The sequence below is a fragment of the Onthophagus taurus genome, chromosome 8 (assembly GCF_036711975.1).
Source record: "Onthophagus taurus isolate NC chromosome 8, IU_Otau_3.0, whole genome shotgun sequence".
Classification (NCBI taxonomy): domain Eukaryota; kingdom Metazoa; phylum Arthropoda; class Insecta; order Coleoptera; family Scarabaeidae; genus Onthophagus; species Onthophagus taurus.
In genome coordinates, this window is record NC_091973.1 from 3,644,317 (window position 1) to 3,668,065 (window position 23,749).

At 35.0% G+C, this 23,749-nt stretch overlaps 3 protein-coding genes across 4 annotated transcripts; 1 reads left to right on the top strand and 2 right to left on the bottom strand.

Annotated features, from left to right (window-relative positions):
* Positions 1 to 3,313: 3,313 nt before the first annotated feature.
* On the bottom strand, positions 3,314 to 4,069 carry LOC139431016 (uncharacterized). Its single transcript, XM_071198580.1, has one exon. The coding sequence runs from the start codon at positions 4,067 to 4,069 to the stop codon at positions 3,314 to 3,316; it is 756 nt and encodes a 251-aa protein (XP_071054681.1).
* A 1,130-nt stretch (positions 4,070 to 5,199) lies between these two features.
* Positions 5,200 to 17,300, bottom strand: LOC111425306 (UNC-79 domain-containing protein). The gene is given in 29 exon segments (XM_023059253.2): positions 5,200 to 5,437; positions 5,494 to 5,616; positions 5,669 to 6,050; positions 6,104 to 6,276; positions 6,334 to 6,978; positions 7,033 to 7,282; positions 7,334 to 7,706; positions 7,709 to 8,029; positions 8,241 to 9,056; positions 9,108 to 9,249; positions 9,300 to 9,799; positions 9,912 to 9,986; positions 10,038 to 10,229; positions 10,280 to 10,481; positions 10,749 to 11,088; positions 11,140 to 11,455; positions 11,499 to 11,616; positions 11,734 to 11,886; positions 11,948 to 12,354; positions 12,357 to 12,507; positions 12,555 to 12,864; positions 12,916 to 13,063; positions 13,114 to 13,567; positions 13,617 to 13,846; positions 13,896 to 14,165; positions 14,216 to 14,386; positions 14,442 to 14,603; positions 16,402 to 16,521; positions 16,812 to 17,300. Coding segments are annotated over 29 exon segments (7,842 nt in total). The 5' UTR covers positions 16,915 to 17,300; the 3' UTR covers positions 5,200 to 5,242.
* Positions 17,301 to 17,305: 5 nt separating this feature from the next.
* On the top strand, positions 17,306 to 18,127 carry LOC111425305 (uncharacterized). Of its 2 annotated transcripts, XM_023059250.2 has the most exons (3): positions 17,306 to 17,382; positions 17,692 to 17,994; positions 18,059 to 18,127. In XM_023059250.2, exons 1-2 carry the CDS (start codon positions 17,373 to 17,375, stop codon positions 17,946 to 17,948), a joined length of 267 nt encoding a protein of 88 aa, XP_022915018.1. In that variant the 5' UTR covers positions 17,306 to 17,372; the 3' UTR covers positions 17,949 to 17,994; positions 18,059 to 18,127. The 2 variants fall into 2 exon arrangements, with proteins under 2 accessions (XP_022915018.1, XP_022915017.1); XM_023059249.2 differs by having other exon boundaries at positions 17,692 to 18,127.
* The last annotated feature ends 5,622 nt before the right edge of the window (positions 18,128 to 23,749 follow it).

A 23,749-nucleotide genomic window follows, 5' to 3' on the forward strand; every position in this document is an offset into this window, starting at 1 on the left:
ATAGCTACAGCCACTTCCCCTCCTATAAAGATTAATAAAAAGAGGAATATGGTGGTTAAAAAAAAAGAAATCATATTTAAAAATTGAAAGTAACTTTTTTTTGAATTTTTATATTATGAGAATTGATTGCCTCGCTGTGGTGACATGTTGAATTTTCTTTTAAAAGAAATGCTGGTTTAAGGTTGTTGATGTTAACAGCTACTTCCTTGTTATTTTTGAAAATTACAAAATATTTCGGAAATGTTTTTATCACTTTAAATGGGCCTTCATATCTTGGTGTTAAAGAGGGTTGAATCCCATTAATTTTGACAAAAACAAATTTTGAAATGAATAAATGGTTTTTGGTTAGAATGAAAAACTGTGTTTACTGGTTTCAAACAAGAGAATGTTTCTCGTAAACTAGATAGCAATGGATCAGATTCCAAAGGGTGTTGAATATTAACAAAAAATTCTCCTGGAAGCCTAAGTGGTTGACCGTATACAAGTTCGGCAGATGAACAACCTAGGTCTTCCTTAAGAGATGATCTGAGGCCTAGGAGAACCAAGGGAAGATCATTGTTCCACCTCGTAGTGTTACCTCTGGCAGTTATGGCTGTTTTTAAAGAACGGTGAAACCTTTCTAAAATTCCGTTGCTTTGGGGATGGAAGGTGGATGTATGAATTTGACGTGTTCCTAGAAGGGTGTGAAATTTTGAAAAGAGTTTTGATTCGAATTGTCGTCCCTGATCATGGGTTATAGTGCTAGGAATGCCAAATCGGCTGAAATAATGCCGAAACAAAGTATCCGCAATAGAAGAAGAACCAATATCTTTGAGAGGAAAAGCTTCTGGCCAACGCGTGAAACGATCTATTAAGGTGAGCACATATGTGCAGCCAAGGGGCGGAGTGAGAGGACCGACCAAATCAATGTGGATATGATCGAATCTTAATTTTGGTATCGGAATTTTACTAATAGGTGATTTTGTGTACTTTTGAACTTTTGTTTGTTGACATCGCAAACAGGTTTTTGTCCATAACTGAATGTGTTTTGTCATGTGAGGCCAAAAGAATCGTGTTTTGATGATGTGTGTAGTAGCGCGAATACCAGGATTGTTTGTTGAAATGTCGCACCAAAGCTTTACATCTGAATGTGATGTTGTTTGTTGCGATAGGTTATATTTAGTAGTTTGTGTCTTTGAGTATTGTTTGTTTAGTAAATGTGTTAATTCTGTATCGTTAAATTGCGCGTTTTTTAAGGTTTGTGTGTTAGGGTACTGTGAATTTAGAGAATCAATATTTGTTCTGGACAACGTGTCCGCTACAATGTTTGATTCTCCTGTAATGTACCTGATATCTGATGTGAATTGTGTTATGTAAGTAAGATATCGTGTCTGACGTGGAGTTTTTTCTGTGTTAGAAAAAATTGTGTTGATTAGAGGTTTGTGGTCAGTGTAAACTACAAATTGATGTCCATGTAAAAAATGTTTAAAGAATTTGATACTAGTGTAAATTGCTAACAATTCTCTATCAAAAGTTGAATAATTTATTTGGCTTGAAGATAATTTTTGAGAAAAAAATGCTAAAGGTTGTGTTTTATTGTCTATAGTCTGTGATAAAACTGCTCCTATACCTTTACTTGAGGCGTCTGTCGTCAGTGAAAGAGTTGCTTGTGGTGATGGGTGTGCAAGAGTGACGGATTTTGATAAAAGTTCTTTGGCTGTAGTGAAAGAAATGTCGTGAAGGTGTGTCCAAGAAGTGATTGATTTAAGTTTTTGTGAATAAAGTGTTTTTGATAAATGATGTAAAGGAGCTAAAATGTTTGAGATGTTTGGTAAAAATCTGTGATAAAAATTTATCATTCCTAAGAATCGCTGTAATTGTTTTAGTGTGGTTGATTTTGGAAATTCAGTTATGGCATTAACCTTAGATTGCGAAGGGCGAACGCCTTCAGCAGAAATTTGATGACTTAGGAAATTTAAATCTGTAACTCCAAAAACACATTTTGTTGGTTGTATATTAATATTACAAGAGCTTAACCTCTTAAACAATTGTTGTAAATGAAGATAATGTTCTTCTTCATTGCGACTGGCTACTAGAATATCATCTAGACATACGAATAGGAAATCTAAGCCAGATAGAACTTCGTTTATGAACCTTTGAAAGGTTTGTGCCGCATTACGTAAACCGAAAGGCATTCTCGTGAATTCGAACAGACCAAACGGTGTAGTGATAGCCGTTTTAGGAATATCGTCTTCTTCTACAGGAATTTGGTGATAAGCTCGTACCAGATCTAATTTTGAAAAAATTTTGCAATTGTGTAAATGTAAGTTAAAATCTCGAATGTGCGGAAGAGGATAACGATCTGGAACTGTGATGTTGTTGAGTTGTCGGTAGTCTCCACATGGTCTCCAATCGTTGGAATCTTTCTTAGGAACCATGTGAAGAGGCGACGCTGTAGAAGAAGAAGAGGGTCGGCAGATTCCTAATGCCACCATTTGTTCGAATTCTTTCTTTGCGATGTTGTGTTTGTGCACGTCTAAACGTCGGGGACGACAAAACGGTAAGTGTGAGTTGGTAACAATTTTGTGTCGAGTGTTATGTCCAACTGGTTTTGTAAAGTCCGGTGTAGACGTTAATTTTGGAAAACTTTTTAGGAGTGTTGTATATTTGGTTTCAAAAGAAAAAATTTTGGGAGTTGGAATAGTATTTTTGACAATGGAACCAATTGAAAACAAATTGGTTTTCGAATCTACCAATCGCTTCTTTTTTATATCCACCAAGATACCAAATGCATGAAGGAAATCCGCACCAATGATTGGTTTACTAACATTAGCTATAGTAAATACGAATGGGAAATTCCTTCTTAGATTTAATGAAATTGTAAGCATTTTTTTACCGTATGTAGTAAGGTTTAGTAAAGGTTTGAGTTGGTATCTTGGTTACGTTTCGGATATAATTTGTGAGGTAGAACCGAAATGTCAGCTCCAGTGTCAATTAAAAAATTTAGGTTATTTTGATTGTCAAAAATGAAAAGTCGCGAACTGACAGAATTTACCGTAAATTGAGGTTGACTTTTTGTCAAAATTTTGAATTTGGAAAAATTTTGTTTTTCTTTTGAAACCTTTATTAGTTTTTTGATGTCGATGGAAAATTTTTGTTTTTGTCGGTGAAGGAATTATAAAATTTGCAATATGTTCCTCCACATTTAACCGCGTTGTCTCCAAATTTACGGTGATACCAACAAATAGTCGAATAACTCGTAGAATTAGACCTATTCCGCGAGTGACGTGACGAAGAACGATGTCTATCTCGAGAATTGTGAAAACAATTACAATTACAATTCTTCGACGTATTTGTTGGTATGTTTTGAAATTGGGTAGTCAAAGAATTTATTTGATTTTCCAAATTTTTTGTCCTGTTGTTGTTGTTGTTGTGTAATGGTAGTCACTAGTGCTTGACACGTTAACGTCAGATTTTGGATTGTTGTTAGTAATTCGTCGTGTGGTGGTGTTTTTGTGGTGCGATGTTTTTGAACTTCCGAGAGGTGTGTTGAGGTCGACGTCAAATTCATTGATTCCCACACCTTGTCGGCAATGGAAAGAATGTCCACCACGTCCTCTTTGCCAGAAGCGAGGAGTGCAACCGAAACAACACGAGGTAGTCTCCTTTGCCACAATTTTAATAATAAATTTGGACTAACCACTTGAGAACCACCAACCGTGGTCAACATCGCTCGATAAAAATCTGACGGTTTTTGATCTCCCATTTGCGAACCTAACAGAACATCGTCCAGCCGTTTTTCTTCACTCAATGATAACCTGTCGATTAACAATTTTTTGAGTGAAGAATATGGATTTATGTCTGGAGGGTTCTGTATGAGATCTACCACGGTAGAGATGATCTCAGTGGGTAAATTTGCCAAAAGCATGTTAAATTTTGTTTTTTCACTGCTAATTCTAGTTAGAGTAAACTGTGCTTCAACTTGTCGAAACCAAATATCGGGATTAGAAGGCCAAAATGGTGGTAATTTCAGTTTTGAAATATTTTGCAATTCGTGTGCGGTATTGTCACCATCAGCAGGGTCAATCATTTTTAATAAAAAATTGTCTAGAAAATACGTTTAGGTTTTCTATTAAAGTAAAGTAATTTTTTTAATATTTGTTTTTGTTAAATAAAAATTGTTGAAAATATGATTAATTTTTTGATTCCTCTTAATATTTAGTCCTATAGGAATGAAAAGTGACTTTACTCACCGGCACACGACTGTAAACAAAACGTTTGGAATCTTGATGGTTGTGGGACTGGGCTGGCGCTTGTTCTAACTTGATGGAATGACTTGACGTTTTGTTGTCAATTGACGTAATATGGCTTGGGTTTGACTTTATTGGGTATGGGTAGAGCGCAGATTCAAATATTTCGTCGGAGGCAGGTTCAAGCTAATCTTCGGGTGCAGGTATAAAGTAATCGCTGGGGTAGGTTCAAAAAATTCGTCGGGGGCAGGTTCAATTTTCGGGTGCAGGTATAAAGTAATCGTGATGGTAGGTTAAAAATAATTCGTCGGAGGCAGGTTCAATCTTCGGGGTCACCAAATTGTGGATATATACAGCGTGTCCCGTATCTTCCGCATCAGAGCATTATACGGTTGTAGAATACATTATTCTGAAGCGATCTTTCTAATAAAATTTTTTCGAAATGTTTATAATAACCGCACGGGAACTGTTTAACGACGACCAATAACGGACGACTTTGATTCATCGAAAAAGTTTATTTCTCTTTCCATGACGAATCTATTGGTGAGTACACGTGGGAAACGAGTTATCATCGGCGTAGCGGACCGGCCGAGGGTGGCACCGATTACCTGAGTCTGATTTGCGATCTGCTGATTGGACGAAAAACAGTTCCTTTAAACAGTTCCCGTGCGGTTATTATAAACATTTCGAAAAAATTTTATTAGAAAGATCGCTTCAGAATAATGTATCCTACAACCGTATAATGCTCTGATGCGGAAGATACGGGACACGCTGTATATATATGTGTCCACAATATAAATTAATATTTTAATAAGTAATAATACGAACTACATTCACAGGACTGATAGAATCGATTAATTATTATTTGAATGATAATAATATTAATAATTTTATATAGTAACGTTCTTTTTGTTTTGTACATGTCGTGTGCACAGCATGCTACAATAAGTAATAAAAAATACAAATAAAATAAAATTCAACTCATTTTTATATTTGATATAAAATACTATTGTCTACAATGAATAAAATTGTGTTGCTGTCGATGACTGAAGTTCTATTTGGCCCATTTTGAACTGTAAACGTTGTAGCCAGCGTAATAATACTGGATTTTGCAAAGATGTTTTAATTTTTTCTGGGAGACCTTCTAAATGTACATCTGGAGCGAAATTTAAACAGTTTTGTAATCTAACTTGAAGGTGACCGGGTAACTAAAACATAAAGTAATTTGTATTGCTTAAAAAATCGTTTTAATTAATATATTAACTTGAATAGTTTGTGACGTTAAAACTGGAATCCAAAGTGGGAATAATTTCGTGATGAACGTCGAGTGGCATTCAATTAACGCTTCGATTAGATTTAAAAAGTGAAGACATACTATTTCGCTTAGCTGAAAATAATAAAATTATTTATTGCATAATAAGAATTATTAATGATCTTACAACTTTTGATTGTTGGACTAATTGTAAAATGCAAGGTGTTATTTTTCCCCAAAAATCAAAAAGGATATTCATGGTAACATTGTATGCTTCCGTGATTGGAAGATGGGCATTTAGGCCTTGTTCCAAATAAATGGTCCACAATTGGCATAGTATGAATGTATGAAACAAGGAAGACATGTGTAAAACGGACGCTTTTGGTTGTTCCGCGAAACCTGCCATTATTACTTGGATGTGATCGGCGATTTGACAAGAGGCTTCTTGTGGTATTGGTTGACTTAAATGAGTGGCATCGTTTCCGTGTATTGCTGTATGTGTTAATGACCCTAAGAGGAGCCACGAAAGTAATCTTACATGACCTATACATTCCACAAATTCTTTCGGACTGAAAAGAAAAAGATAAATATATAATAATAAATAAAAATTTTTATATACTACGGTTGTTGAGCTGTTGATGTATTATACAACCAAGGTAAATAACGAGATACAGCTCTGTTATCTCTCCCGTTTCCTCTACTAATTTCCAATGCCAAGTATTGAGCTACGTTACATTTGAAAATACCACCTAAAGTATCTTCATTTAATCCCATCGAAATCCCTTTGGAATAACTCTAAAAAAAATTTTAATAACAATTCTAATCTAATTAATAAACATTTTTTTTATTAACCTTTATTTTTGCCAAGGTATGAAAATCAGTTAAAAATTCCAAGATATCCGTTAAATGTACTTTCATACATTCTGCTATATTAGTATTCCAAATAGGAGTAAAATCAACCGTTATGGAATTCATATCTTTTAAGACAACGTTAGCTGGAATTGATCCGCCCACATCTTGAAGTATTAAGTTGATCAACATCAAAAGGTTCGCATCAGGAATGCAAGTTTTAAATTTCAAAGCTTGCACAAGTTCAAAAACAACCATTCTACTCAACAACATCTTATCGCGATCTTTCGTGAACGCCCTATTGCACAAGAAGCAGATATCAACCAGATTGTTGTATTTTAATACGTTGGTTTGGATAGCATGACTCATTATTTTCGAAAATGGTTCCAACATTCCTTTGTATTGATTTATCAAAGGGATCTTAAAGATTGTTATTATTATTCTTAAAAGGACGGTTAAATTATCTATCCCGTGTAATAGGAATACTATTCTACGAAAAAACGTTTCCATTTGTTGTAAAACATTGTTCCATAACGGAGCATTTGATCCTAGAGCGGCTTCTAATGGCAAGCAGTCCATATAACAAGCTAAGTTTTCTAATATAATTGGTAAAGCATCCAGTGGAAGAGTTTTCTTCGAATTCAATGTCTTAAAAAAAATTAATAAATAAATTATTTTAATAATTAATAAAGAAACAATTACCTCTAATAAAAGTTGCAATGGTGCCACCGGATTTAATTCGTTAAAATCAATCAAAGCCTGAATAACATTTTTGAAAAATTGTATCCTACATTTTTCATTCGTAGGTGTTTGAAACATTTGAGTGAATATTCCATTTGGTGCAAGTTGATGTAAAACGCATCTAAGAAATTGATGGGCTACACTCACTGCTCCTCCAGGAAGATGAATATTGCTCTCATTTTGCCAGGGATACATTGCATTGGTTGCAACTCTACAATTTAATTTATTAAAAAAAATATAACTTTTGCATAATTTCGGTTACTTTGCAACGATATTAAGAATATCTGGTAACATAGGTGCTGCTAATGATGGTTCACGATGAATAAACGTTCCTAAACATACAATACACAATCCTAATTCTTCGTCGCTGTATTCTTCTTTAACAGTACCGCATTCTGAACATCTCTCAGTAACGCACTCATCCCCTATGCGAAAAGAACTTTGTTTGATATCGCTGCCTTCGATTTTTGGAGATAATTGGGGGCTTAACCAAAAACCGGCTTTTTTGGACTCCCTGCAAGGATATGGTCGAATTGTAAAAGGTCCAGCTTTTCTAATAGGATGTCGATGATTAGTTGTGGATTCTTCTAAGAAAAATGTTATTAAACAATAATTTAATAAAAATATGTTTGCGTACTTTTTCCGTCCATATTAATACTTTTAAATGTAATTGTAGTTTCTTCTATATCATATTGTGGGGGACTCTCCAAGGCGACTTGTTTAATAAGTCTTCTAGGACTTTGAGTATAATAAGTTGAATCCCGGCCGTTTTCAACTTTCTTATACTCTGGAATTTTGGTTATGTGCTGGGCATTGATTCCTAAAGCTTGTTTAACTTTTTCGACTAATTGAGATATATCTTTAGTGTGGTGTCCGATTGGTAGTAGTCGTTCTTGATTTGGTATCTCTAGCTGAGTTTCTATACCGGATATAGCGAAAATGTTTGTTTTTGGAGAATCTAAAAGAGAAATTGTTGAAACTAAACGTAATTTTGTTTTGTTTGAGGTGTAGGTTAGTGTACCTATGGCAAGTTCCATATTTAATAAAGAACTGTCGGAAGACGTGGATGTAGTGTCTTCATAAAACGGGAATGTCGTGTTTCTTGGTACTTTAAATACTTAGTTTTTAATTTTGTTTGTGTTAAAATTTAAGAATTAAATATTTATTACCTGGTGGTTTAATTGAACCGATAGGTAAAAGTCTTTCAATGGCGGGTGGTGGGAGAACTTGATTCTTAAGACATTCTTCGCAATCTGAGACTGGTGTGCTAACGGGAGTGATGCATGGTTCAATAATTTTTTTATGTTTTCCTAAAGGAGTTGGTTTGCTGATGTGTTGGGTGTCGATGGAGGAGCAAGTAACTTGTCTGTGAGAATCTGTGGTTAAGGTTTTTGCTACGGTGACATTTCCTGGTTTGGTGCAATTTTTTCCGGAGCCGTTTTCAAATTTTGGAATTTCTTGGATGGAGTATGTTTTACTTTCCCAAGATTTTAGCGCTTCCTCTTCACTCCCGATTATCCAAATGGGCCTTTTATGTTTCACAAGTTTGCTGATATAAACTTCTTTTGGGGATCGCTGATCTTGGGGTTCTTGCACTTTAATACACGATTTTTCGGACTTATGGTAACATAAATCTTCTGTTCCTTCATCAAATGAATCTTGCACACTCCCATGTAAAGTGCTATCGGATAAATCGCTTTCTGGGATTGCGTTTAACTCGGATTCTGTGTCATCAGCGTCTAAGCTGATTTCGGCGAATTTAGTTTTTTGTAATGTTTTATCGGGGATGCATTGAATAGCTTCCTCCCAATGCGTTTCCATGCTTGCAGCTGATGAAGGTTTCGCGTAAATGACTTGGGTTTTGCCCCCTTTGGAGCTTAAAGATACTTGAACTGATTGCCCGTCGGAATACATTGGGGATAAAGGTGGGGTTGTTAATTTTTCGTGTTGTTCATTTTCTGCGCCTAAAGATGGTTGACTAACATCTGAAGAAAAAAATTAAATAATTACTAAAAATGAGGAATTTTAGTTTTAACCTCGAGATCGCGTCGATGGGGCTCCCATCAAAATAGTTGCTGGGATTCTCCTGCAATGATGGTGCTGCGAATCTAGGGTGTTCAAAACAATCTTGACCAAGGAAGTCAAATGAAGGCAATGAGGCTGTTGGTTGTATTGGTACTAAAATTTGGAAATTTATTTATTTAATTAAGTATAATCGGAGAACATACTTTGTATAAAAGCACAACAAGCGCCATTAACCAATTTCTTCTAAGGTGTGGTTCCAAGGACCAAAGACTGTAAGTGGGTTGTTGCAACTCCAAATTATTTGGCATATAAAACGGGGAAGGAGAATAATGCAAAAGAATCAATGAGGTCGATAACAGCATTCGCCCCATTAGATGATTTTGATCTAAAAGTTGAGGAAGATTCGATATGAAGACGCTAAACGCTGGCGATAATCGTAGACGTTGAGGTGGCAGAAAGTGACATCTATCGTTTTGGCTGTAGCCTAATAGGAGGTAAAGATGCCGCAGAACGATGTCTTGTGATTTCGATATGTACTTGTCTTCGGTTGGGTAGGCTTGATCCGATCTCGAGAGGAACTGCATCAGCAGAAACACCAAGAGATGCATCGTCTCCTTATCCGCTTCTTCCAAATCGATGACCCTTTGGAGATATCCCAGCAAGTTCTGATCGTCCACCACGTTTAAAGAGTGCACATGTCCATCTGAAACCATGGTTCTAACACATAGATTCGAAGAAAATACTATTGGTTCACATCTAGTAACTAGTAAACTAAATTCTACCTAACACGTTGTTTATAGTGCCTAAGAACTGACCCAATCCGAATCGCGATGTTTTCCTCTTTAAAATCGGCGCGGAATACTGCCGGCTATAAACTTTTTCTCTAGATTCTAAAAAAAATAAACATTAAATTATTTTATTATTAACTTATTTTATGCTACCCCTATTATCCTGTCTTGGAATTATCGAAGCAGGGGCCGACATAGTTCGTTTATAAGGCCATTTCGTGCCAAAGCTAGCACTTAACGTCTTCACGGAACTAACACCACTTCCATCCGAGTGCGAAAGGGCTTCGTGAGCTCTATGAAGTTTCCGAATGAAGACCTCACTATTCAAATCCGTGTTCCTAAGATCTAAAGCACAACAATTCTTTTTTGACTCAACAAAAAAATTAAGATTTTACCTCTCATATAAGAAATATCGCCGGATTTTTCAAAATTGATCTGCGCTTCCAAAAAAAGCGTGTCAAATCGATTCAAGAAGAACTCCCACGTCAATATCTTACGCTCACTTAGAGAATTGTGCAATTGGTATATCGATTGGAGCACCATTGGCCTATCGACTATCACAGAATCAAATTGCGTTTCCAGACACATTATTAACGACTAGACGAGAGAAAAAATGTAGCTGTAAGGTCACTTACACATAAACACTTTAGCACGCTGCATGCGCACGATTACATTTCAAATCGTTTATATTTCGAATTACTCATATACTTAATAAATATATTTATTATTATATATAAGTGTAATTCGTAATATTAATACGATAAAAAAAGCAATGCTTCCATTGGAATTTTATAAAAATTTCCATGCTTAATGTGGGTATTAAGCAATATAAAAGACACCATACGAAACGTTATGAATATTTACTTTAATCGCTCCGTCGTGAATAGTTCCCAAATAAAGAGTCGCTCTTTGAGCAACATAAACATTGGGATCATCCATGCTGGAAATTAAATAACAGAATGCGTTTGCTAAGGCAGCTTGTAACTGGAGAATATTCCTCAAAGGACTAGAATCCATAAACCTCGCGATGACCGTGACCCTTTCAACTGCAACGAAACGTACTCGCCAATCAATATTGTGAAACTCCTCTTGGATCACTCTCCAAAATACGTCGGAACCTGCCGGGAGAGTGATGCAATGGAGGAGGAGAGGTACTACTTCTTGGCAGATGTGAGAGTGTTCGGAGTTTAGTAAATCCCATAAACTTAAAAAAAAAGTGGTTGTTAAAAGGAATTAGATTGTAATGTAAGGTTACTTTCGAATAATTAAATTTTCTTGGCACCAAATAAAAAATCCACGGTGGTCCTTTGAAGATTTCGTACAAGCGTCACCATGAAGACAGAGCACGTTGAGGCACTGAAGCATGTAATACAAAACGTCCGGTTTGTCTGTTTTGGATAATTCCTGCAGAAGTTGATAGATGTATTGAAGTGGATTCGGCAAGTCCTCCACGCAAAATTTGAATTTTCCAATCGATGTCTGCCAGCAATTCTCGGTGTCTTCCTCGGGAGGAGACTCCAACGCTTCTTCCGTTGCTTGAGACTGGATCGGCGTGGCTAAAACCCGAATATCTACTACGTGTGATGTTGATGATTGCATTTCTCTTTAACGTACGGTCATCATATTCGGTTAATGTGTAAGCTCGTTGAACCGAAAGCACCGTCCGACTATCTGATTGGATTATTGGGAGATCGAGTTGTTCCGAAACTGTTTCAACTGTAGCAGTCATGATCTGAAAATGTTCTTATACAACATTTTTTGCCAGATTAAAATTTTTAGTCCCCTTAGTTCTAAGGAGTAGAAGTAATTTCTAAATCTACTCTTTCGAATTATTGGGTTCATTGCGTACAGAACAGACGTGAGGCATGTTTACAAGAACACCTCCAACCGAGTGCACTTCAGGAATAGGCACATTTAGGACAACATCCGCTTTGCATTCTTTTTTATCTCCGTCAGGTGGACTTTTTCTGCTTTGATCATCGTATAAATCTTCTATTGGTGGCTAATAAATAATTTATATATTATTATTATTATTAATTAGAAGAATGTGATAGAAATCTTACATCAGGAGGATGTACAGGATATATAGGACTCATATATTTAACGAGATTTAATGAAAGTTGATGCCACATAATACTAGATTCGCAGTATCCACAATCGGATTTAACGCTACAAGAATGACTTCCAATCCAAGCGGCAGTAAGCATACATTTGAGAAGGCCACAAACATTTTTGCTTAAATCGGAGTTTAGTCCGGTATGTTTATCTATTGCTTGTAGTTCCATTTGTTTAAGTAGAATATCTAACATAAGAATACAACAAAATAAATTATGTTCCGCATCGCTTTCGCAATCAGCTTGTTGTGATGGTCTGCTATCGTCCGAGAATGAAGTTACGGTTGAGTCGCTATCATCAGTTAAGAGAGCTAAAAAATAATTAAAGTTAAAAATATTGATTAAAAATGATTTTTATTTTTACATGGAGATTTTTTTTCTCCATCTTCCCTAAAAATCCTCATCATTTTTTCAATTTCTTCAGCTCCTAACTTCATGTAATTCACTCCTTTTCCAAAGATATCATATAAAAATTCCAATTTTATTGTTATCTCCAACATGGTGAGTATCTAAAATGTTTTAATCATTTCAATTAAAATAAAAAGTTTTTATTTACCTGAAGCCATTGCAGAGCTTGTTGTTGTATCTTCGCCGTTGTTTTATCAAATCTGATAGCGACAAAATTATAAACTTTTTTCGGGGCGATATCAGCTTCAATATCACACATTTGAGCTTCTAATATTTTATTTAATATAGTTCTCAATTCTGGTAGTTCTTTCTCGGGGACGTCGTTCACAATAGCGTCCATCCAATGTGGCATAACAAAATCCCAAATTTCTTGTGTTATTACATTATCGTAGGAAGTAAGGCAAAAGAGACGAGTTAAACCATCTTTTAGATGCGATGTTCTTGACGCTAAAGTGTCCCTAGATACGATTTTAAAATTTGAATTTTTTGAATTGGTTGATTTAACTTACCAGTGACCACCAACTTGAGCAAACTCGGGTGGATGCGGTAATAGGCACGATATGAAGAGTTTATAATGTGTTTGTGCGATATTTTTGAGCCAATCACATACGTGATCGTTTTTTAATTTTTCCAGCGTACTTTCTTCTTGTCCTACAACTAAATGTGTATGTTAAAATTGAGGAATTATTTAAGTGTTGGGTAAAGACCATCATATGAATAGGCTGTGACGTGAAACCAATGAAACAACATCGCCAAAAGTCTTCCTAAGACTTCTTCTGGGGTGTTTTCAACTGGAGAACATCTCCCGACTAATAACCATACTCCATATTTTCCTAATTGTTGTCTTTCTTCAATGGTGATATTGTCAATTGCTGGGGGAGGTGGAGTTTTGCCATCAGTAGGTTCTTTTTGCTCAACAACAGGTATTTTGGCTTCTTTTAAAAGGCTAACAACTGCTTCAACCATGTATGTTTGCATTTCTATATCCATGTTCCATGTTGCTGGTACGCATTTGTGCACGATGTGATCTCCACCTCTCCTGGTGTTATGACGGTTATTATGGCACTGTTCGCAGTATCTTATTGGATGGTTACCATTATAACTAGCACATTCGGTGGAAAAACAGATAGATATTGCTGATTTATCAGTCGATCTACAATTCTGAGCAAGACAAAATAAAATTAAAAAAAAAAAAATATTATAATAATACTTTATTTTCGCAGATCATAGGTTTTTGTTGCATAGGATGAAGAATATCGAAGAACATTTGATTTGGGTGTTCTCTATGTATTTCATTTGCGCATTCGATGCATAAATATAAAGGTGGTGGACTATCAGCAGCAAAGGTAATAGATATGCAATGATCATAACAAACTTTAGCCGCTTCTGCACTTCCTGCGTTTGGACAAGAATCCCGTTGACAAACAAATGGTGAGGAATCTATGAAAATCAATTATTATACGATATTATTTTAACAAAAATATTGCACCTGCAAATTTACAAATTAATCCTTTTCTATCAAAAAGATTTGCATTGAAAGGTGGCCAATAATAAAAAAGTAACTTAGCAGCTGATGACCTAGCCGTACTTGCCCCATACGCGATAACGCTCAAAATATCTTTCAGAATATTTTGTTTCAGAGTCATCAAACATTCTAACAGTTGACAATGATGAGCTGGGTTACTTGAATATTGAAACACCATCATTATTACCGCAGAAATAGACTGACAGATCTCATGTTCCCTGTTATTATATCGCGCTGAAAGAAATAAACATTTATTTAATGCAGCTTTGTTCATTAAAACTTACTTATCGTAAAAGGCAAGATGTAGAAACACAAAGAGTTTACGATATCCTGGTGAAGACTGCTAGGTAATACAGCTACGGAGGATGCGGTTAAGTATGGAAGGTTATCTATTAAATCGTGTTCAAGAAACGGAAGCAGACACCCGAGGCATTGTAAAATTGCTTGCCCAAAAGCTAAAATATAAAAATTTTACAAAATTAAGCAAATTATTTAAAAATTTTGCTTTACCGTGTAACCCATACTGAATTAATGGAGCAACCTCCATCAGTGGTATTAAAGAATTATAAAGAGCTTTATAGTCTAAACTAGGAAAGAGGGCGAGGCGAGTTGCATCCATCTCGGGATCCTTGAGAAGTTCAAGAGGAGAATCAGTTACATCTTTTAGAACAGCTATACATTAAAAAAATAATTAATTTTTATATATAAATTATAAATAAACAGGGTGTTTCAAGAGGAATCATATTTCATTGTATTTCTAAAGATCGAAAAAAATACGAAAATTTGCAACAGTTTTGCAAGTTGATAATGGTATCACTCAGGATTCGGAATGTGAAACCAAGTCTACACTGCTTGAAATGTATGCAAGAAATAATCTTGCTCTAAGTATTGGTAATTGAGGCAGGAGATTACTCTTGCCTTCGTTTGACTTCCAAGACGTCGGCTGCCCCAAGTATTGTTCGTGATATAAGAAATAATCTCGGCCGACTTCGAAGATGTCAGCCACCCTAAGTACTGTTCATGATACAAGAAATAAGCTCCTCCAAGTATCATTGCCAATACCTATGGGCGGCCGACGTCTTCGAAGTCGGCCGAGATTATTTCTTATATCACAAAAAATACTTGGGGCAGCCCACGTCCTTGAAGTCAAACAAAGGCAAGAGTTATCTCAGCCGACTTCGAAGATGTCGGCTGCCCCGACCATTTTTCATGATAACCAAGTCTACAATGCTTGAAATTTATGAAAGAAATAATCTCGCTCTAAGTATTGGTAATTGAGGCAACCGACGTCTTCGAAGTCGGCTGAGATTACTCTTGCCTTCGTTTGACTTCCAAGACGTCGGCTGCCCCAAGTATTGTTCGTGATACAAGAAATAATCTCGGCCGACTTCGAAGACATCGGCCGCCCTAAGTACTGTTCATGATACAAGAAATAAGCTCCTCCAAGTATCATTGCCAATACCTATGGGCGGCCGACGTCTTCGAAGTCAGCCGAGATTATTTCTTATATCACAAAAAATACTTGGGGCAGCCGACGTCCTTGAAGTCAAACAAAGGCAAGAGTAATCTCAGCCGACTTCGAAGATGTCGGCTGCCCCAACCATTTTTCATGATATATGAAATAATCTCGGAAAGTCTGAGTCTACCTTGCTTGAAGTTTATGGAAGAAATAATTTCGGCCAACTTATCATGGGGGCAGCTGACGTCTTCAAAATTAATTAATTTTTCATGATTAAGAGATTCGGAGGATACTACAAAAATACTTTTAGAATAAAAGTTGTGGCAAATTTATAATAATAAAATAATGTAAATTTCCTTCTATAACATTTTGTCATATCTCCAGTAGTAGTTGAGATATCTGTCAACTAAAATCAAACACACTGTATATAGAGTGTCGTTAGATCAAAATAATAAAACTTTTTACCAAAAAAATCTTTTTTTTTGTTTCTGTCTTAATCGAGTATTCCTGAAACAAAAAACTGAAACGTTTAAGATAAATATTTTATAATTTTATATAAAAATGTTTGACCTTGAATAAAATTTTCCATAACTAAACATATGTGGCATTCTCAATAGGTACCAACTTACACATACTTGGAACGGTGGTGAAATGTAAACAGTTGAATGCTTGCAACTGTCATTGCACATTGAACATCGCCATACGATTTTTGTTTGCGGGTTTTATAATTGAAGTGGGTGCGCTGTGTGTTTAAAAATTGTGAATGTTTTTCTAAGTGAAGTGTTTACTATGTTTTTAAGATGTATGGAAGAAACATATGGAGGATTATCTCCTGAGTGCAAGAATGATGTATTTTTGCTACCGGTATATAAATTTAAGTATATAAATTTCTCAATTTTTATCTTTTTTGGTTGATTTAATTATATTTAATTTTTTTTTGGTGAAAATATTCCTGATGAAACTCCATGTAGTTATCTTTACAACCTTGATAAATAAATTTGGTAGACTTACTGAGAAGAGTTTGTGAAAAATACTTGATAGTGTTTGCTATATCCACCCCCGATGGGGGTGGAAGGACCCCTTGCATCAATCGTAGCTGGTAGTCACATAGACTCCGCACCTTTGCTGTAACTAATAACAAAATATGATTAAGATGAATGAAAGTTTTGTCTTTATTTTTTTGTACAAGTGACAATCAAAGACTTCAATGAGTGCGCGTTGTTTAAGTAGTAACTACAAGAGGGCGCAATGAAGTGTTTCCGTTTCATAACACTAGGTGTTACCATTCATATTGAGGATCTTTGATTGTCAATGGAATGAGTATGTATAGATAATATGTGTATAGTGGTCTGCGTTGGATCCGACGATTATGATATCATCGGATGTTAGATAATCGGTCCAACGAGATATTGTATCCTTACATGCAGCAGCACGGGTGCCCATGTTGAGGATGCAGTCACAATAATCAAACGCAAGGGAAACACTGAGGTCACATTGTTTAAAACGTGCGGGAATCTTCAACATAGGGGCGGCTTCCTTTCATCCCATCAAAAATCAATATAGTGTTAGAAAACGGGGGGCAATTTACAACGAGAGCAAGGGGGCACTAGCCCTTCGTGCGCTCGACGTAATCGATAGGACACTCGCGGAAGACATCAACCACAATTACAGACACACTTACACGGGTCTTCACCCATCGGTTTTCACCACTCTTTAAATATAATTACAAGCTCATTAGCGTAAACTATATTTTTAAAAATTTCTATTTCTTTTTATCAAATATGTCGGCGATAATTCTCTCTTTAAATCTTAGTGGATTTTCGGCTTAAACCAACCCCCGCGTCTTTGTAAGGACGAACGGACGCTCCGGGAAAGCGCGCGCACATCTGAGACCCACTCATCCTGCTGGAATAACTGGACCAAATCCTGCCAATCGATATTCCACCACGTCCCGTATCCGATCTCGTGACGTTATCACCACGATGGAAACAGGTAAGTGAAACTGCGTTCCGTACCGTTTCGTGGAAACGAATTCGCTCGCGTCCATTCATAAAATCGCTAAATATAGCAATCTATTCCCGGAAACACGATCAGTCGCTCTTTCCATATTGACGTCACCGACGCTCGCACAGCTGTTGAGGGACTTCATTTAGGGACACAGATCCCCAATATATCAACCCCCCCGAAAACAAACAATAACCACCACTTTTGCTAAAAACATTCTTCAATTAATTTTTATCGGAAAACTAAGCTTAAAAATTAATCAAAAAGTCCAAATAAAATTAAAATTTTTTTTTTTAGATTCTCCTCCATCTGAAAGCATAGATGAGCTTCGACAAAGACTCAACAACATGAAAAAATTGATGGCGGATCGTCAAGCTGCCCAATATGAAACTGAAGAGAGAAGAAGACCAAATTCAAGCATAATCGATGGAAGTTTCTTATCAGTGGTTTTTGGGATTGCTTTGGTGGTTATTCTCACGGTCAGTGTTTACGCCTTCTACAATCTCTACAATGCAATATTAAAGAAATTCCCATCCAAGCATACGGAATTGTAGATTTTTGACAAACAACGTCTTTTAAGATCTTATTAGAATTTTCAAGGTGAAGACTTTTAAAACAATTATAATGTACTTAATATGAAAACCTATGCAATATCACGTTTCAGGCGGGCCTTGTATACCGACTGTATAGATTTTACACTATCATCGTATTTTAATAAAACATACATTCTTTATTAATGCATTTTTATTGTTTTTTTTTAATACCACATTATTCCTTATATATCTTATTTTGTATTAAAACTGCTTGAAATTTATGCAAGAAATAATCTCGCTCTAAGTATTGGTCATGATATTTGAAGCAGCCGATGATTCTTCCTTATATGTACACTGGGTTAACCAATACTGTGATATTGGTTGCATACTTGCAATGATGACGTCGGGTACGATAATTAATTAACACACTGTATGTATATGTATATATTATTTTGAATTAAAAGGATAATAAGTAGTGCCATCTATGTACCAAAAGTACAACTACAAGGTTTAGTGTTTTATAACGATTTTATATCTCCCAAAAATAATTTTCTAATTTTCGCAAAATTTTGTGAATCAACCCTAATGTTTTTTAATCTCATCACAAAATATCATCTTTTAGCTTTAATTTAAGATATGAGTTGTTAGTTTTCTTAAAAAATTGCGTTAAACATGATTTTTTTAAATTTGTATATATAACGCTCTAAGTATTGGTCATGAAACTTGGGGCGGCCGACGTCTTCGAAGTCGGCCGAGATTATTTCATATATCTTGAAAAATAGTTGAGGCAGCCGACATCTTCGAAGTCGGCTGAGATTACTTCTGCCTTTGTTTGACTTCCAAAACGTCGGCTGCCCCAAATATTGTTCCTGATATAAGAAATAATCCCCAAGAATTTTTTGTGGCATAAGAAATAATCTCGGCCGACTTCGAAGACGTCGGCCGCCCTATGTATTATTCATGATATGTAAAGCAGCCGATGATTCTTCCTTATATATACACTGGGTTAACCAATACTGTGATATTGGTTGCATACTTGCAATGATGACGTCGGGTACGATAATTAATTAACACGCTGTATGTATATGTATATATTATTTTGAATTAAACGGATAATAAGTAGTGCCATCTATGTATCAAAAGTACAACTACAAGGTTTAGTGTTTTATAACGATTTTATACCTCCCAGAAATAATTGTCTATTTTGTATTTTTCGCAAAATTTTGTGAATCAACCCTAATATTTTTTAATCTCATCACAAAATATCATCTTTTAGCTTTAATTTATGATATGAATTGTTAGTTTTCTTAAAAGATTGCGTTAAACATGATTTTTTTAAATTTGTATATATAACGCTCTAAGTATTGGTCATGAAACTTGGGGCGGCCGACGTCTTCGAAGTCGGCCGAGATTACTTCTGCCTTTGTTTGACTTCCAAAACGTCGGCTGCCCCAAATATTGTTCCTGATATAAGAAATAATCCCCAAAAATTTTTTGTGGCATAAGAAATAATCTCGGCCGACTTCGAAGACGTCGGCCGCCCTATGTATTATTCATGATATTTAAAGCAGCCGATGATTCTTCCTTATATATACACTGTGTTAACCAATACTGTGATATTGGTTGCATACTTGCAATGATGACGTCGGGTACGATAATCAATTAACACACTGTATGTATATGTATATATTATTTTGAATTAAACGGATAATAAGTAGTGTCATCTATGTACCAAAAGTACAACTACAAGGTTTAGTGTTTTATAACGATTTTATATCTCCCAAAAATAATTTTCTATTTTCTATTTTTCGCAAAATTTTGTGAATCAACCTAATATTTTTTAATCTCATCACAAAATATCGTCTTTTAGCTTTAATTTATAATATGAATTGTTAGTTTTCTTAAAAAATTGAAAAACTTGGGGCGGCCGACGTCTTCGAAGTCGGCCGAGATTATTTCATATATCTTGAAAAATGGTTGAGGCAGCCGACATCTTCGAAGTCGGCTGAGATTACTTCTGCCTTTGTTTGACTTCCAAGACGTCGGCTGCCCCAAATATTGTTCCTGATATAAGAAATAATCCCCAAGATTTTTTTGTGGCATAAGAAATAATCTCGGCCGATTTCGAAGACGTCGGCCGCCCTAAGTATTATTCATGATATTTAAAGCAGCCAATGATTCTTCCTTATATATACACTGTGTTAACCAATACTGTGATATTGGTTGCATACTTGCAATAATGACGTCGGGTACGATAATTAATTAACACACTGTATGTATATGTATATATTATTTTGAATTAAACGGATAATAAGTAGTGCCATCTATGTATCAAAAGTACAACTACAAGGTTTAGTGTTTTATAACGATTTTATACCTCCCAGAAATAATTGTCTATTTTGTATTTTTCGCAAAATTTTGTGAATCAACCCTAATATTTTTTAATCTCATCACAAAATATCATCTTTTAGCTTTAATTTATGATATGAATTGTTAGTTTTCTTAAAAAATTGCGTTAAACATGATTTTTTTAAATTTGTATATATAACGCTCTAAGTATTGGTCATGAAACTTGGGGCGGCCGACGTCTTCGAAGTCGGCCGAGATTATTTCATATATCTTGAAAAATCGTTGAGGCAGCCGACATCTTCGAAGTCGGCTGAGATTACTACTGCCTTTGTTTGACTTCCAAAACGTCGACTGCCCCAAATATTGTTCCTGATATAAGAAATAATCCCCAAGAATTTTTTGTGGCATAAGAAATAATCTCGGCCGACTTCGAAGACGTCGGCCGCCCTATGTATTATTCATAATATTTAAAGCAGCCGATGATTCTTCCTTATATATACACTGGGTTAACCAATACTGTGATATTGGTTGCATACTTGCAATGATGACGTCGGGTACGATAATTAATTAACACGCTGTATGTATATGTATATATTATTTTGAATTAAACGGATAATAAGTAGTGCCATCTATGTACCAAAAGTACAACTACAAGGTTTAGTGTTTTATAACGATTTTATACCTCCCAGAAATAATTGTCTATTTTGTATTTTTCGCAAAATTTTGTGAATCAACCCTAATATTTTTTAATCTCATCACAAAATATCATCTTTTAGCTTTAATTTATAATATGAATTGTTAGTTTTTTTTTTAAATTGCGTTAAACATGATTTTTTTAAATTTGTATATATAACGCTCTAAGTATTGGTCATGAAACTTGGGGCGGCCGACGTCTTCGACGTCGGCCGAGATTATTTCATATATCTTGAAAAATAGTTGAGGCAGCCGACATCTTCGAAGTCGGCTGAGATTACTTCTGCCTTTGTTTGACTTCCAAAACGTCGGCTGCCCCAAATATTGTTCCTGATATAAGAAATAATCCCCAAGAATTTTTTGTGGCATAAGAAATAATCTCGGCCGCCCTAAGTATTATTCATGATATTTGAAGCAGCCGATGATTTTTCCTTATATGTACACTGTGTCAACCAATACTGTGATATTGGTTGCATACTTGCATTGATGACGTCGGGTACGATAATTAATTAACAGGCTGTATGTATATGTATATATTATTTTGAATTAAACGGATAATAAGTAGTGCCATCTATGTACCAAAAGTACAACTACAAGGTTTAGTGTTTTATAACGATTTTATACCTCCCAAAAATAATTGTCTATTTTGTATTTTTCGCAAAATTTTGTGAATCAACCCTAATATTTTTTAATCTCATCACAAAATATCATCTTTTAGCTTTAATTTATGATATGAATTGTTAGTTTTCTTAAAAAATTGCGTTAAACATGATTTTTTTAAATTTGTATATATAACGCTCTAAGTATTGGTCATGAAACTTGGGGCGGCCGACGTCTTCGAAGTCGGCCGAGATTATTTCATATATCTTGAAAAATAGTTGAGGCAGCCGACATCTTCCAAGTCGGCTGAGATTACTTCTGTCTTTGTTTGACTTCCAAAACGTCGGCTGCCCCAAATATTGTTCCTGATATAAGAAATAATCCCCAAGAATTTTTTGTGGCATAAGAAATAATCTCGGCCGACTTCGAAGACGTCGGCCGCCCTATGTATTATTCATGATATTTAAAGCAGCCGATGATTCTTCCTTATATATACACTGGGTTAACCAATACTGTGATATTGGTTGCATACTTGCAATGATGACGTCGGGTACGATAATTAATTAACACGCTGTATGTATATGTATATATTATTTTGAATTAAACGGATAATAAGTAGTGCCATCTATGTACCAAAAGTACAACTACAAGGTTTAGTGTTTTATAACGATTTTATATCTCCCAAAAATAATTGTCTATTTTCTATTTTTCGCAAAATTTTGTGAATCAACCCTAATGTTTTTTAATCTCATCACAAAATATCATCTTTTAGCTTTAATTTATGATATGAATTGTTAGTTTTCTTAAAAAATTGCGTTAAACATGATTTTTTTAAATTTGTATATACAACGCTCTAAGTATTGGTCATGAAACTTGGGGCGGCCGATGTCTTCGAAGTCGGCCGAGATTATTTCATACATCTTGAAAAATAGTTGAGGCAGCCGACATCTTCGAAGTCGGCTGAGATTACTTCTGCCTTTGTTTGACTTCCAAAACGTCGGCTGCCCCAAATATTGTTCCTGATATAAGAAATAATTCCGAAGAATTTTTTGTGGCATAAGAAATAATCTCGGCCGACTTCGAAGACGTCGGCCGCCCTAAATATTATTCATAATATTTAAAGTAGCCAATGATTCTTCCTTATATATACACTGTGTTAACCAATACTGTGATATTGGTTGCATACTTGCAATGATGACGTCGGGTACGATAATTAATTAACACACTGTATGTATATGTATATATTATTTTGAATTAAAAGGATAATAAGTAGTGCCATCTATGTACCAAAAGTACAACTACAAGGTTTAGTGTTTTATAACGATTTTATATCTCCCAGAAATAATTGTCTATTTTCTATTTTTCGCAAAATTTTGTGAATCAACCCTAATGTTTTTTATCTCATCACAAAATATCATCTTTTAGCTTTAATTTTAAATATGATTTTTTTTAAATTTGTATATATAACTAGTGGAGCCATCTATGTATCAAATATACATCTACAAAGTTAAGTGTTTTGTGATAAGATGTCGCTTAAATTTTCAAATTTTAAATTGTTAAATTTGTTAAATTTTAACAAAATCTTCAAATTTGTTTTGTTTAAATAATAAATTTTTTTAATGATTTTAATTTTTATTAAAGTAGGTGTTTATTTAATTCGATTGTTAAAAATAAAGGTGGGTGTATTCGCTTCGTTTAAAATTAAACCTTCGAATTGGGTTGGAATAAATAAATTTAGCGTTGTTTAAAATCGCGTTTTATTTGACTCTTTTCTTTCTTGCTCAGGTGCACTCGTGTTCTCCACTTAGGTTGATTACTGCGGCCATGTGGTTTTTCTCGAAATACGCCTGCCATTTCCAAACAAAAGGATCTAAAACAAAACCGGATGCTTTACTAAGGGTTAAAAAAATCAAAGAGATAGTAATTCGTAATTTTAATTGTAATTATGTTATTGATTTTTGGTGCGTTAATCGGATTAAATTTGAACATCAAATTATATCAAAAAAGAAAAATAATAAAGTTAAAAGAATTATTTTTAAGATAAAAATATTGATGATAAAAAATAAAGGAATGGTCGAATTCTTGTTCCCTATATAAAATTACTTAGGCACTTTAAACGCCTTTAAACGGTCCTCTTTATCTAGCGTTTCAAGTGGAGTAAAATATAGTGCACACGAGAA

What these genes read in the sequence shown, in the direction of transcription:
- LOC139431016 (XM_071198580.1), bottom strand. Translation starts at nt 4,069, where the DNA reads ATGATTGACCCTGCTGATGGTGACAATACCGCACACGAATTGCAAAAT.